The sequence below is a fragment of the Protomyctophum parallelum genome (assembly GCF_964188405.1).
Source record: "Protomyctophum parallelum genome assembly, chromosome: 21".
Lineage (NCBI taxonomy): Eukaryota > Metazoa > Chordata > Actinopteri > Myctophiformes > Myctophidae > Protomyctophum > Protomyctophum parallelum.
In genome coordinates, this window is record NC_139713.1 from 8,942,105 (window position 1) to 8,955,872 (window position 13,768).

Sequence of the window (13,768 nt, forward strand, 5' to 3'; positions counted from 1 at the left end):
ATGAAGTTTTGACAAAAATAGATGCCCACGCACACATGCACTGTCTGTCTGTCTGTCTTGTCTGTCTGTCTGTGCCTATTTCTCTGCTGACTTTGTCCCAGAATGTTTGCTGCGTTGACTCGTTACTTCCCTCCGTGCTCCATGTATTAATTGCTTCATTTGTATGATGGCTGCATTGCTCACTGTAGCGTGCCATATCTCTCTGTGTCCTGATGTTACCAACTAATGCTCCATTAAAGTTTATCTCCCAGAGGTTTGCAGTGGTTTGCACTACGGAGCGGCTCTGGGATGAGGTTTTAGTGTATGTAGCACAATAACTGATGCGTGTCTGTGATGTCTGTGGTGTCTGTCTGTCTCTGTGTCTGTCTGTGTGGTGCGTGCGTGCGTGCGCATGTAGAGGCCTGAATCACTATCTGTTGCAATATTTGTACGTTATACAACCCTTTTGTTTCAGAATGCCTGTAGTAAACGTTGGATGGGATTTGCACTCTTGAAACGCCACAATTAATCCCACTGTGACAATTAATGCCAGATGGATTAATTAGAACTGAAGTAATTAAATCCAGTGAAATAGGGCTTCGTGTCAGGTTAAAACTGGACAAGATTTGTCTTCGTTACGGAAATAAGCTGATGAGCATCATAATCAATTAATCTGATGATTATCCTCCATGATTACTTGATTAATTTGTATGAATAAATTGAATCATAATATTAAAGTGAAATGCAGTATAAAGAAATGATGGTTGATGCTCATCACAACAAGTTATTCCTGAAGTTGATGTTAATGTGAAATATAACTTATAACAACCACAAGCACATTCTGGTGAAATTGCCAATATGTCACATAATATTAGAAAAGTGTTCACGATACTGCAGTGCATCGCTAATCTGATTGTTTGATTACTAAAAGTTTATGTGATTACAGTAATTGTCAGTCAACCGTTTAATCAAGGGATTGTTTCCTCCCAACTTTTTGAACTTCATGGATTAGGCTGTGGTTCAGAAAGTGGGGTCATTTTCTGCGTGGAGTTTGCATGTTAGGTTAGGTATACCCTCACAAAAACATGCCGTAATCCTGGTCTCTAAACTACTACTCATGTATAGAAGGAAGCGGGAGGTCAGTCCGCTGCCCCCCCCCCCCCCCCCCCCCAGGTTGGCGTGGGGTGTAGCGCCCAGGATTACATTAGATAATTGACACTGGGTGAAGAAATGGGTTACAAAATTGTGGGATAAAACATTTAGAATAGAAAGTGGGGTCATGGGGACCCCTAGAGGTCCCCATGCAAAATGAGGAACAGTTTGAGCCCAATGAGAGAATGTATAATATGACTGATCAGATCATAGCGGTTTCACTCTCCACACCTACAGTTTGAAGAATTATGTACTAAATCTAATCTTACATTAAATAAATCCTCTTATATGGGGGCCACGACCCAAAATGTATCAATTGGGGTTCTTGACATGAAAACGTTTGAGAAGGACCTACATTTTAATGTTGTTTACTAGTTTTTAGCCTATAATAGTTATTCTCTTAATACAGTTGTTTCTTTTATTTGTCCTGTTATGTAAAGTGACTTTTGCGTATACCAAAAAAAGCATTATATAATTGGATTATCTAACTCAGTGGTTTTCAACCTTTTTCATGTGAATTATTTATCCAGCATTTGAGCCACGGACCACCATTTGATGAGCTTCAACCTCTCAGACCCAAAACTAAAGAATATTTTGTTTATCAAAAAACAAACATGATATGCCCAGTCACCATGATGCACCTGTGATGTTCCTTTTTACTGACACGAAGTTTAAAATAAGAATTGAATGCACAGAATATCAATATGAAGCAACTGAAAAACCTGTTATTTCAATGGTAGTGGATGGAGAGAGAGGATTTTTGTCCAACCACAGAACAGCAACCAATGGGTGCGAAGAGGGGCACAACCATGGGCGGGACTTGACAAAGGCTGAGTTAGTATTACACAGCAAAACGCATAACGTTAACTCAACTCTGAAGCGTGTGTGTGTACACTCTTCGGAGTGGACCCTTATAGACCCAAAATGGGTTCAATTTGTACACCGGAAACAGAATTGAATTAACACTGTGGAATTGACTGCGTATATGCCTGTAGCGTAGCCTAATAGGCTGGTATATAGGGTATTGAGCTGGACCGCATCGGACAGGGCTGAATATACTTGACATGAAATCTCAGCCTGGCACGGCGGCCAGCAGCTGAATCCCACCTGGCAGTGCTCTCTCTCTCTCTCTCTCTCTATCTCTACACAGCTATCAATACTGTATGCTTCTTCAATCTCCAGTCCACACACAGGGCTGGGAGGTTGCAGAGAGCCGAGGAGGAGGAGGAGGCGGCAGAGACAGTTGCTGCGGGATGTGGAGAGAGAGAGAGAGAGAGAGAGAGAGAGGTGTAGAAAATACTTAATATAGAATTAGAGTGCACACCATGTATTTCACCTTACCTGGAAAGTGCATTAACAACTTAAGCCCCTATATACTTGGGCGTTGGACAGTGTCACGGCGAATAATAGCTGATCCGCAAACTCGTGTTGTGTGAGCTTGTAGATTTACAATATGTTGGCAAATTTCCTTTAGTATTGAATCTCCCAAATAGGGGGCGCCAGGTTGAAAGAGGTTATAAAGAAACACATGGAAATTATACTATAAACAATATTGCTGCACAATTAATCGAAGAAAAAAGATTGAAATCTAGATTCAGACACCTATGCTATCTCATTTCAAAATTTGAACAAGAATCGTGCAGCACTAGTTGGCCGTAATTAATTTGAGTTACTCTCATGTTTTTGCTACAAGAGAGAGACTTTATAAGAGGGGGTTTAATCCATTTTTGGCGAGAACCCCTTTTGGTGTTAGCATTATGTTATGCTTTAGCTATTGAAAAATAGCAGATCTACAAGCTCATAGGTCTTGTAGGTCTGCTATTTTTCTTTTTAATATATTTTTTATCCCACGATTTTGTAACCCATTTTTCACCCCTGTGTCAATCATCTAATGTGATCCTGGGCTCTCACCTCCACCAACCTAGTCCCCCAATAAAAAAATAGGTCTGCTATTTTTGAAAAATCGACTGACATAGAAACATAGCTTTTTCAGAAAACTGTCAGGATGTAGAAGACATTTTTAGAATCTGATCTCAGGTCAAAATGGGTTAAGTCGAGCACTTTGATGTTGTCTGTTTGAACTGAAGCCACTGAAATTGGTTCCATGGGCTGCAACATGTTGAATGTATAGTAATGTTCAGTTCAGCAACTATACAGACTAAAGACAAATATTTCCATGGAAAAAATGAGAATCGTGATCTCAATTCTTGTGGAGGAAAAGAAAATCGAGATTCACAGTTTGAGCAAGAATCGTGCAGCACTAGCCTACTACTATAAACAACATTATTGTGTTATTCTGGAGATCTATGGGTGAATCGTTGTTGCATGCAGTACCGCAGTTTAGCCCATAGGTTGGAGCATTACCTAAGTATAGACATCACTGAGGGCAATCAGCTTTGAACAGGTTTTCCACCAGTGTTGATTTAGTCACATTTTAGTCACCTGGAATGTTTTAGTTAGTCTAGTTTTTGTCGACTAAATATCTTTAGTCAATTAAAATCTACAGTTGATTTAGTCGACTAAAATGTATTTTGGCGGGCCTTGATGGCGTCGTAATGACTGATTTCACACTTCACACACCGATCTACAAGCTCACAACGTGTCGCTCTGCGATGTGTTGTAGATCGGCTATCTTCAGCATGCAACCAAATGTAAAATGACTTATACTGGATCTCTTGTCCACTAGTCCCTTCCATCCCTTCCAACATTTTAGTCTAGTTTTTATTTGTTGACGAAATTGTCAATATATTTAGTCTTACTTTTAGTCATCATATAGCTTAGTTTGAATTTAGTTTCCATTTAGTTTTCGTCAGTGAAAAAAGGTAGACTAAGACAAATCGTCTTAGTCAACTAAATCAACACTGTTTTCACCCACCCAAACCCTGTCAAATATTATCATGAAATCATTAGCGTTATAGAGCGTCACAGTTCCGCCCCCCTTTCAAGACGACGCCATGCAGGCCCTGGAAATAATTCCCAATGCATTTTTCCCATAGACATTTCAAAAAGTATTTATTTAAAGACTTTTAAGCGTCGTACAAAGCCAACTCGAGTTGTGACAAATCATGACAACAATCATAATTTTTGGTGCCGAACAAATAATTAGAAAGAAGAAAATAATGGCAGGTTTACAACACTTCTCGTCCAAAATATTGTGTTTGTTGTCATGATTTGTATAGAGGACTGCGACTGTAGCTACTACTGAAAATAGAGCCATCAGTATTTGAAAAGCACCACGATATTAAATAACCCACGCATTGAAGCTGCATATTAGTAGTAGGCTAATTAAATAATTTAGTATCCTGTGTGCCATGCAGTCCGCCAGCTGAGAAGAAAAGACCCCCAAAAGACAAAAGTAGAATAGAAAGATAAAGATACAATTATTTATTCAGTAGTTTAAAGTGTTACACATCACAGAAGGAAGTGTTTATTTTGCACATTAAGGGATTAACTGTGTGTGTGTGCGTGAGTGTGTGCGTGTGTGCGTGCGTGCGTGTGCATGCGTGTAGCCTTTGTGCTTACTGCTTAATATGATGGTCACCGTGTCACTCTTCTGGAGCTGAACAGATTGTTCAGAAATTAATAACTAAATTGAAGAATTGATTCCTTCTGATCTCAAATCCCCCACTCTGTATAGATCCTGTTGGAAATGTGATGAAGAGATGAACTGTCCTCTGGTGTTGTGGTTCTCAAAGTGGGTTCCAGGGACCCCCAGGGGTCCTTGAGGGAGTTCCAGGGAGTCCCCAGCTAAATGATAGTTAGGATCCAAATGGACCCTTATGGGGTCAGTAACTCAACATTGATTTTACAATATAAATGGGGGTCACAGAGATAGAAATGCCATTAAATGGGGGTCCATGAAATTAAACGTTGAGAATCTGTGCTATAGAGCCGTAAAGAAAATGTATCTTATGCATGGGGGTCCCTGCAGGCATATCTCTTCAAATGTTTTTTTTTATATAGTATATCATTTTTATAGTATAATTTATTTTGAAAGTATATTAAAAAGGTCTTAAATATCTTTAAATTCTTTCATGGGGACCCCAAACTAAAAGTAAATAAATAAATAAAAACAGCATTTGATTTCCTGCAGTACCCAAACCAGCTACATGGTGGCGCCCGAGTCACACGAATCTGCTCAGGTTAGACGTGCTGCTGTCAGCTGTGCTGTGCTGGATGGATACACAGTCACAGCAACATTTCACATGGATTCACTCGATAGCTTTTGTCTGCAATGACAACGTTGTCATCTGAGACTGCATGGGGAGGACATCTGTATGTGAAATAATTAACCTCTTACACACACACACACACACACACACACACACACACACACACACACACACACACACACACACACACACACACACACACACACACACACACACACACACAAACACAAACTCACTTCACGCGCATATAACCTACTCTTTAATCTTTATTCAGTTTATTGTTAGGCATTATACTTCCCCTTGGAGAGAGTACGGGTGTGCATTGTCATCATCATCAATGAACGAATTACTAATCAACGGCCCAAGTCCAAGTATATTAGTATCCCCGGCCATGATTTGAAACGAAGCCCCGACCGAGAGGACACGACCTGACCGGACAGGCTGGCCCAGTGGCCGGGCGCACACACACACACACAGCCTGGTGCCCCGGGCTGTCGGGCTGTCATCATTGCGCTTTTGGCTACGAGCCCCCGACATTATCATCATGGATCTATATTTAGACCGGCGTCCGTATGACAGACAATACATATTAAAACAATAGCTGCTGATCTCCAAGCCCCCACAGCGCGTACGTCGCGTGGCTCGCGTCTACTATCATATACCCCCTGGAATAAATCAAGCATTTATAGATCCGTGGATGGATCCTCCCCCCAGTCCTCGGTCCCTCTCTTCATCCATTTCGCTGTGGTGGTTGTTGAGATTTCAGTCACTTGTTCTCCATCACGTATAAGCGCGTGAAGGCGAGAGAGAGACAGAGAGAGAGAGAGAGAGAGAGAGAGGAGGAGAGATCGAAGCGCGCACGAAACCGGGCTACTGTGAGAGTGGAGAGGAGCACACATCCACCAGTGTGTGTGCGTGCGTGCGAGAGGGAGGATCAGATCAGAACAACGCGGAGCAAAGAGAGGAACAGGAGAGATAGAGAGAGAGGAGAACCATTGAGAGAGACAGAGAGACACAATTCGCCTGCAGTCTGATCGGGTTTTTTTTTTATCATTGTCTTTCATCGGTTTTAAGCGACCGTGCGTAATTGTTTTTTTGACCGACGGGGTTAGGCTATAATCTATCCATCTACCGCGACTCCCTCCTCCATCCCTCCGACCTAGAGAGATGTCCAAGGAAAGATCCGACACCGAACCGGACTCGGCGGTGGCGATGATGATGAAACAACAGGATAAGAAGAGCGCGTCTTTTGTGGGGTTTTTCGGCAACACCAGAAACAACAACGGCCTCCTCAACATCGTCCCTGCTCGCTCCTTCTCCGCGCCGGAATGTGTGGAATGAAGACGGGATAGGAGGAGTGCACCAGGACGGAGGAGAAGGAAGGAAGGAATATACAGCAAACACAAGCCAGCCCAGCGCGTAACGATGTCGGTGCCTTTGCTAAAGATAGGCGTCGTGCTCAGCACCATGGCGATGATCACCAACTGGATGTCGCAGACGCTGCCCTCGCTGGTGGGGCTCAATGCCACCAAGCTGTCGGTGGCACAGGGAGGGTACCCCGACCGGAGCACCGGAGTAAGTTACATCCAGCATCCCCCCCCCGGTCTGGGCTAATGTAGTTTCATGGGTTTAATTGCCATTTAAAAATCGATCAGAACTTGATTTGATCAGAATCAATAGCACATCTGACTTTAGTTAAAGCTGTGTGCTCTTCTTGGGTGGCTTATTAACTGCAGTGATTGCGGACTATATTTTTTTCAAGGACCCCCTCCCCCCAACCCCACACCCCCTCGACCCCCCCATTTGATATGATTTGTAGGCTATCTGTCTGAGTCTGAGATGAGATCCCAATCGATAAGCATAAGTCATTCTACTCTGAGAACTGAGAATATACAATATGGAACCAAAAAAATGGCCAAAAAGGTCCATTTGGTTCCATGGATGGACCATTCCTATACGTGCACTCTCAAGAGTTACAGACCTGCATAACGGTGCATTTGGTTTGATAAGATATGATGAGATGATGTATTTATTCCATCTCTGATACACTAAAGCATCAGTGATATTATGTGTCCGTATGGTTCTATTGGCACACACACTCAGAGATAGGCTACAAATCTGTAAGGGTCCATCTGGTTCCTCCTCCTAACTATCAATCATGTAGCATGATAGCCCCCCCCCCCCCCCTTTGGAAACCCCCCTCAAGGCCCCCTGGGGGTCCCTGGACCCCATGTGTCAGGCACTGGGTCTCACAGTGCCTCATTGTCTCCCAATTATTGGTCTAATCTGCTCCGTTTACCGGCCGTTAGATGTGTACCGGCGGTGTGCTAATTGCTGCTCTCCCCGGGGTTTCATGTTACCCCCCCATCCATCTATTCCAGGACGATTTCAACAGCATTCGCAATCTCTCTCTCCTCTGTCTCTCTCTCTCTCTCTCTCTCTCAAACAAAGGCCTCATAGATTAAAAAAAAAAAAACATACATACAAAAAAAATGTATACTCCCACTTTTTCCTCTGCTGCTATTTTCTCTGTTTTATTCATGAATACAGCAGAGAAAAGTGTGTGTGTGTGTGTGTGTGTGTGTGTGTGTGTGTGTGTGTGTGTGTGTGTGTGTGTGTGTGTGTGTGTGTGTGTGTGTGTGTGTGTGTGTGTGTGTGTGACTGTGCGCAGGAGGATACATCTTCTTTTTGTGTGTATGAAGGGGCGTGACAGAGAGAGAGAGAGAGAGAGAGAGAGAGAGAGAGAGAAAGAGCTGTAGTGGGGAAAAAAAGGGCGCGCGCTGAAGAGGCGATGATGATAGGTTCTCTCTCTGTCATTGATAAAAAAAAGAACGTCCAAGGTGAAAATTATAGGGAGAGTGCAGTCAGTGCCAGGCTCTTTGTTTGCCTCTCTGTGGAAGGTAATTTAACATGCCGTAGGCAGTCTGCTGTGTGATGGTGGAGTCAAGCCTTTTCACACTATAAGCTCTTGACCACTTAGTTGAATATGGGAGTCACCCAGTGCTCTGTACTAGGCCCTCCTCCTTTTCCCCCTCAACACCAAATCTCTTCGCTGAAATGAGCAAAATCTATAAGACCACAATGCTGTATATGTACAAAGGACAAAAAGGGGGAAAAATAAATGTCGGCAGTAGACTAAACAGTTTCGATCTTGCTCGAGAAAAAATAAATTGTTCAATGGATCAGCACTCACTGCTCACTATACTCGCATTGGTGCTAACCAGTGACAAATGTTACAACCAACCAATATGTACGCAAGGGATTATCTCTCTCTCTGTGTGTGTGTGTGTGTGTGTGTGTGTGTGTGTGTGTGTGTGTGTGTGTGTGTGTGTGTGTGTGTGTGTGTGTGTGTGTGTGTGTGTGTGTGTTAATATTTACTCCTTGTTTGGACATTGTGATAATGGGAGATTGGCTTTTGGCTTCCAGTAGAGGAATGTCAGGCAGGCAGGTGCCACAGAAGTCTCTAGTGTCCATAAGTGTCATCCTCAGGAGGTAGAAAACAGTGTGGTGTCATGGCAGCGTCTGTAATTACTCATCTTTGGAGAGTCACTGCTTGTCATTCAGTCAATCAGCAAGTCTGTCAGTTCATTAATTATCCAGGCTGATGCAGAACTACACCCCTCCCTCAGACTTGCAGAATTAGTATTCAGCTCAGCACCACCATGGTGGATATCCTGATTGTTCAAAGTCATACATTTGCATATTTCACTTCCTTCAATATAAAGAAAAGCCTAAATATAGGTCATCAAGCTGGGGTTTTAACTTCGGAAATCTCCCATTGTCTAATCTCATGCCTCCCGCTTTCTATTGTTACTTAGCATCAATGAATGAATCCTATAATGTCCCATATTCTGGAGCAAACATCGGGCAAAAATAGCAGACCTATACAAGCTCACAACACGTTGCATTGCATGCACCGCCATGCGTTGTGAGCTTGTAGAATGGCCGTTTTCACCAAAGACATTTGGTGTAGAGGGAAAAAGAAGAGGGCTAAGAACAGAGCCCTGCACGGGAGACCCTGGTCAAGTAGGGTTCAAGTAGTGAATGGAAAATGGTGCATTTCTATAGCGCCTTTATCTAAGGCGCTTTACATAGATTGTGCATTACATTCACCCATTCATACACACCGTCATACACCGATGGCGGAGGACACCATGCAAGGCACCAACCTGCATAGGGGAGCAATTAGGGGTTCAGAGTCTTGCTCAAGCCCACTTGGACACTCATTCTGGGGAGCCCGGGATCGAACTGGGAACCTCGCCACTGTATAGAATAGCAGATCTACAAGCTCACCGTGTGCCTATAATTCCCCAAACTAGGGACGGCCGGTTGAAAGTGGTGAATGAACAGAATGTGAGCAATGGTCCCAATAGTAGTAGTAATGGTAGTAAAGCCTGGAACGGTTTGTTTCATTGGCTCCCGCTCCTCTTTGGCTGGCATCCACCGATTGGATGGTGTCAAATGGGGTGGAGCCTGGTGCTCTGTCGTGTCCAGATGGCAAGGTGTGTAGTCGTGCGTTAGCATTTAACACGCATTATGTAACAAGTGGTGCTGTGTGCGTGCGTGTGTGCGTGCGTACATGCATGTGTGTGGCATCACAGATAGTACTGGCATACTGATTGGCTTCGATTGGTTCCTTATAGCTTAGTGGATCTCAAACATTGTCACGCCATGGACCCCCAAATTGATACAAGGCTGCGTCGTCGTCCCCATTTGGAAAGAGGTTTTGCCAGGGCCCCCCATAAGAGAAGATGCTTTTGTTAGATAATTTAGTACATAATTCTGTCTGTGTGCTGTAGGTGAGGAGATAACAGTGCAGAGAGTGAAATCTCTGAGTGTACACATTCTCTTATTGGGCTGAACTTCTAGCCAGGGAAATAATAGTGAAATTAAACTGTTCCTCAGTTTGCCCTGTGGAACCCTCATTGGGAACCAGCTGCCTGCCCTTAATTACCTGAAAGGTTTTCAAACTTTCTTTTTTTTTATGTCCCAGACCCCCAAATCGACAGGCTAATGCAAGTCAGTGTAGCACAGAATGATTAGAAATGTGGGACCTATGGTCCCCAATTCTAACCCCGATATGAAATATATATTTATGCTTAAGGCCTTATGATCTAAATTCCATACATTTACATGATGAATAGATGCTGCATAGTGTGGATAATGAAACATATTGTTAGAATAGTCACTTAAATGTTTTGTTCATACAATAATTTCTAAGTGAACCGAATTATAGTTAAATTGAACTACCGGTAAGTCGTTTAAGTGGGGACCCTTGAGTCTAAACCACTCCACTTTGAAAACCACGGCCATATATCTAACTGGTCAGTGGTCTGCAGGCACTATACTGTGCTGAAACATGTGGGAGTCCTGGTTAGGGGTTTCAATGATCAATGCTGAATCTGGTGCAGCAAAACCCATAATGTCAATTTAACCTCGCTTGTACTGATCCTGCTCACCTCTTCAGATGAACATTATATCAAACACCTTCTGATTTCTACCTGTGTGTGTGTGTGTGTGTGTGTGTGTGTGTGTGTGTGTGTGTGTGTGTGTGTGTTTGTCTGCAGGTGCTGCCAGCGAACCCAGAGGAGTCGTGGCAGGTGTACAGTTCAGCCCAGGACAGTGAGGGGAGGTGTGTGTGCACCGTGGTGGCCCCCCAGCAGTCCATGTGCTCACGGGACGCCCGCACCAAGCAACTGAGACAACTGCTAGAGAAGGCAATTATCAACACTTAATAATGCTCCACCGCACACCGTCGCTGTCGGACGGAAACCTTGTGTTGTCCTGAAAATAACTATACTGGATCCATTGGAACAGACACGTTCTTGTTAACTGGCTATACTGCAATTGGCCCGGCCAGTTGGTTAAACATTATAAAACACACAGACTTAACCAATGTTTACTTACATTTATGGCCAAAATGCAGAGAGCTCAGAACATGTCACAATGTAAGCTTTTCTCGCTACATTTGAATGATAGCGAGAATTGCTTACAGGAAAAACTAAAACGTTGAAATATGGAGACATACAAGGTTTCTGCCCGACGGAAATGATATAAGATAACCCTTTCAAAGTTGTCGTTCTTGGCCAAGGCAGCAAGAACGCACGCACGCACGCACGCACGCACGCACGCACGCACATGTTTGTATCCTCTCAATCTCTATGCCCATAAGAGAAGAATAGGAGTCAAGTTCTAATGAGCTCCCTGGGAACCTTGCATCATGGACAGCCTGCCTGCCTGGTTCTCTCTCATACAGTGCCAGCCAACGCACACGATGATGCAATCCAGCACAATACACAGGGGTTAGACGGAATACAACTGCTATTTTAAAAATCATTCTAGAGATCAATGGCTCTCAACCTGTCACTGGTGGGTATTGCAAGTGGGCCCCTGAATAATTAGCGAAACACTAAGAGCTTAATCGTAATATAATGTTTTAACGGAATTCTATTTTTCCTTGATAGCATTGTAAAATCACACCTGTGTGAACTGAGTGGTGCAACTCTCTCTCTCTCTCTCTCTCTCTCTCTCTCTCTCTCTCTCTCTCTCATTAGCAGGCAACAGTGCAGCACTATCCCTCTCTCTGTTTCTGGCACAACAGCGCCCCTACTGGTACTCATAGTCATATACTGGTGCTCATTAACCAACACATAGGCACATAGGTGAACACGGACATTGCTGTTCCTTGGAGTGGTTGCACCACTCAAAAATGTGTTTTCCTATAGTGATACCAATAAGAACTTAAAGTATACTACATTAGTTCCATTGATCCAGATCAGGACACAATCAATTGGTTGATACTTACAATAAACATCTCTGACAGTGACACAGCCCATCTACTGTATCTGACTACTAAATTATACAAAAAATAATTGGGTCATTCAATTATGTTCATGAAACGTTATATTAAAAAATGTGGTTCAAGATTATTCAATTAATCAAAAAAAGTAGGTAATAGCTGCCGCACTACAAGCCCTAGATCATCTAAATAAATAGAATCTGTCCTCTTTTTTCGTTTGTTAATTGATAATCTCAGAACAAGCTAGAGTAGATGAGCTGGCTTGTTGCCCTGTCGTCACACAAGCAGCCAGGAAACACAACACCGATCAACTGATCTCTCCTTGAGCAAAAAGGAGACCTGCCAAGTTTACACGACAAAATATCTGGCTTCACAGTAGAGCTTTCAGATTTTTCTCAACGGTCTTTCACAGCATGCATGCTTACGATGTGTGTTTAGGGCTCTTGACCAGCAGTTGGCTCTGTGTCAGATTGAGTTTTCTGCACGGATGAGTAAGTCGCTCACAACACTTCTTGCAGCCAATGCTTCATAATATAAACAACAATGCCAGCCGTGAAGCCAAGCCAAAAGAACAAAATGCTGCCATGTGGCCTTTTGTTCTCACATTTGATGCTCAGTTAAGTTTAATTTAATTATAAGCCGTGTTGAGTCTGGTGCACCCAGTCCAATGAGTCCATTCAATGTGTCGGTTCCCCCCGTACCCGTACAGGTGCAGAACATGACCCAGTCCATCCAGGTTCTGGACCAGCGGACCCAGAGGGACCTGCAGTACGTGGAGAAGATGGAGGTCCAGCTCCGCGGCCTGGAGACCAAGTTCAGGCAGGTGGAGGAGAACCACAAGGCCAACATGGCCAAGCAATACAAGGTACGAGAGAGAGCCATGCATGATCCGTCTGAGCTCCATTCATTCCACCGTGCTGCGTAGCTTAGGGCTGGGCCATATTATGGATAAAACCCGCTATGACAATATGTTTGACCTTGATTTTGATATTGTGATGTAATACCACATTGTGAATCAGAATTGGCTTTATTGTCAAATCAACGTTTTACAGGTGTTAAACCGTGGGTGAAATTTGTTTTTGTGCACGCTCCATTTTTGTTTTTTCCAGAAAGTGAGAGAAAGGAAAAAAGAGGAGGGTGGGGAGCAAGGACTATAATATCATTTCAAAAACATCTATAAGCTTATATAACGCATTGCCTTGAAGATGTTTGACATTAAGAATAAATCAGGAAAATACAACACTTACAACACCCATTTTTTAAATATAAACAGCACGTGGTACAATAAGATGTTACCGTTTGACCACCAGGATTAATTAATCTATTTATTGCGCATTGCCAAGGTTTTTCCCCTTTCAACCCTTATTTTGAAGAGACAAAATGAATATCCGTAATGTGGTGTCTTGACCGGTTGTTGATCTCTCGCTCGGTGCAGAAAAAACCTGACCGCGAGTATCACAGCGCCTGCTGTCGGCCGTTGAAAAACCTTGTTTTCACCAGAAACGATTTGCAGAGACAGGCCATTGAAAGCAGCACAATAGAGTGCAAGTGGATGTGTGCGCGTCTTCAAAATGTCCACTGTCACACTTTACACTGGGATGCTAACGGGAGAGAGCTATCGATGCGATCCGATCAAAAGTTTCAAAACATGGATTAAAGAATATAA

The 13,768-nt window shown here is 43.3% G+C and overlaps 1 protein-coding gene across 2 annotated transcripts in view; it reads left to right on the forward strand.

Moving 5' to 3' along the window:
- olfm1b (olfactomedin 1b) overlaps nt 1-13,768 on the forward strand; it is a 43,846-nt gene that overhangs the window by 11,588 nt on the left and 18,490 nt on the right. The window contains exons 1-3 of one of the 2 annotated variants that reach the window (XM_083793972.1): nt 6,399-6,878; nt 10,871-11,020; nt 12,812-12,967. In XM_083793972.1, coding sequence (XP_083650098.1) covers nt 6,729-6,878; nt 10,871-11,020; nt 12,812-12,967 — 456 coding nt within the window. In that variant the 5' untranslated portion in view covers nt 6,399-6,728. Of the gene's footprint in view, nt 1-6,398; nt 6,879-10,870; nt 11,021-12,811; nt 12,968-13,768 lie in introns of those variants that run through there. The other variant, XM_083793973.1, reaches the window with a different exon arrangement.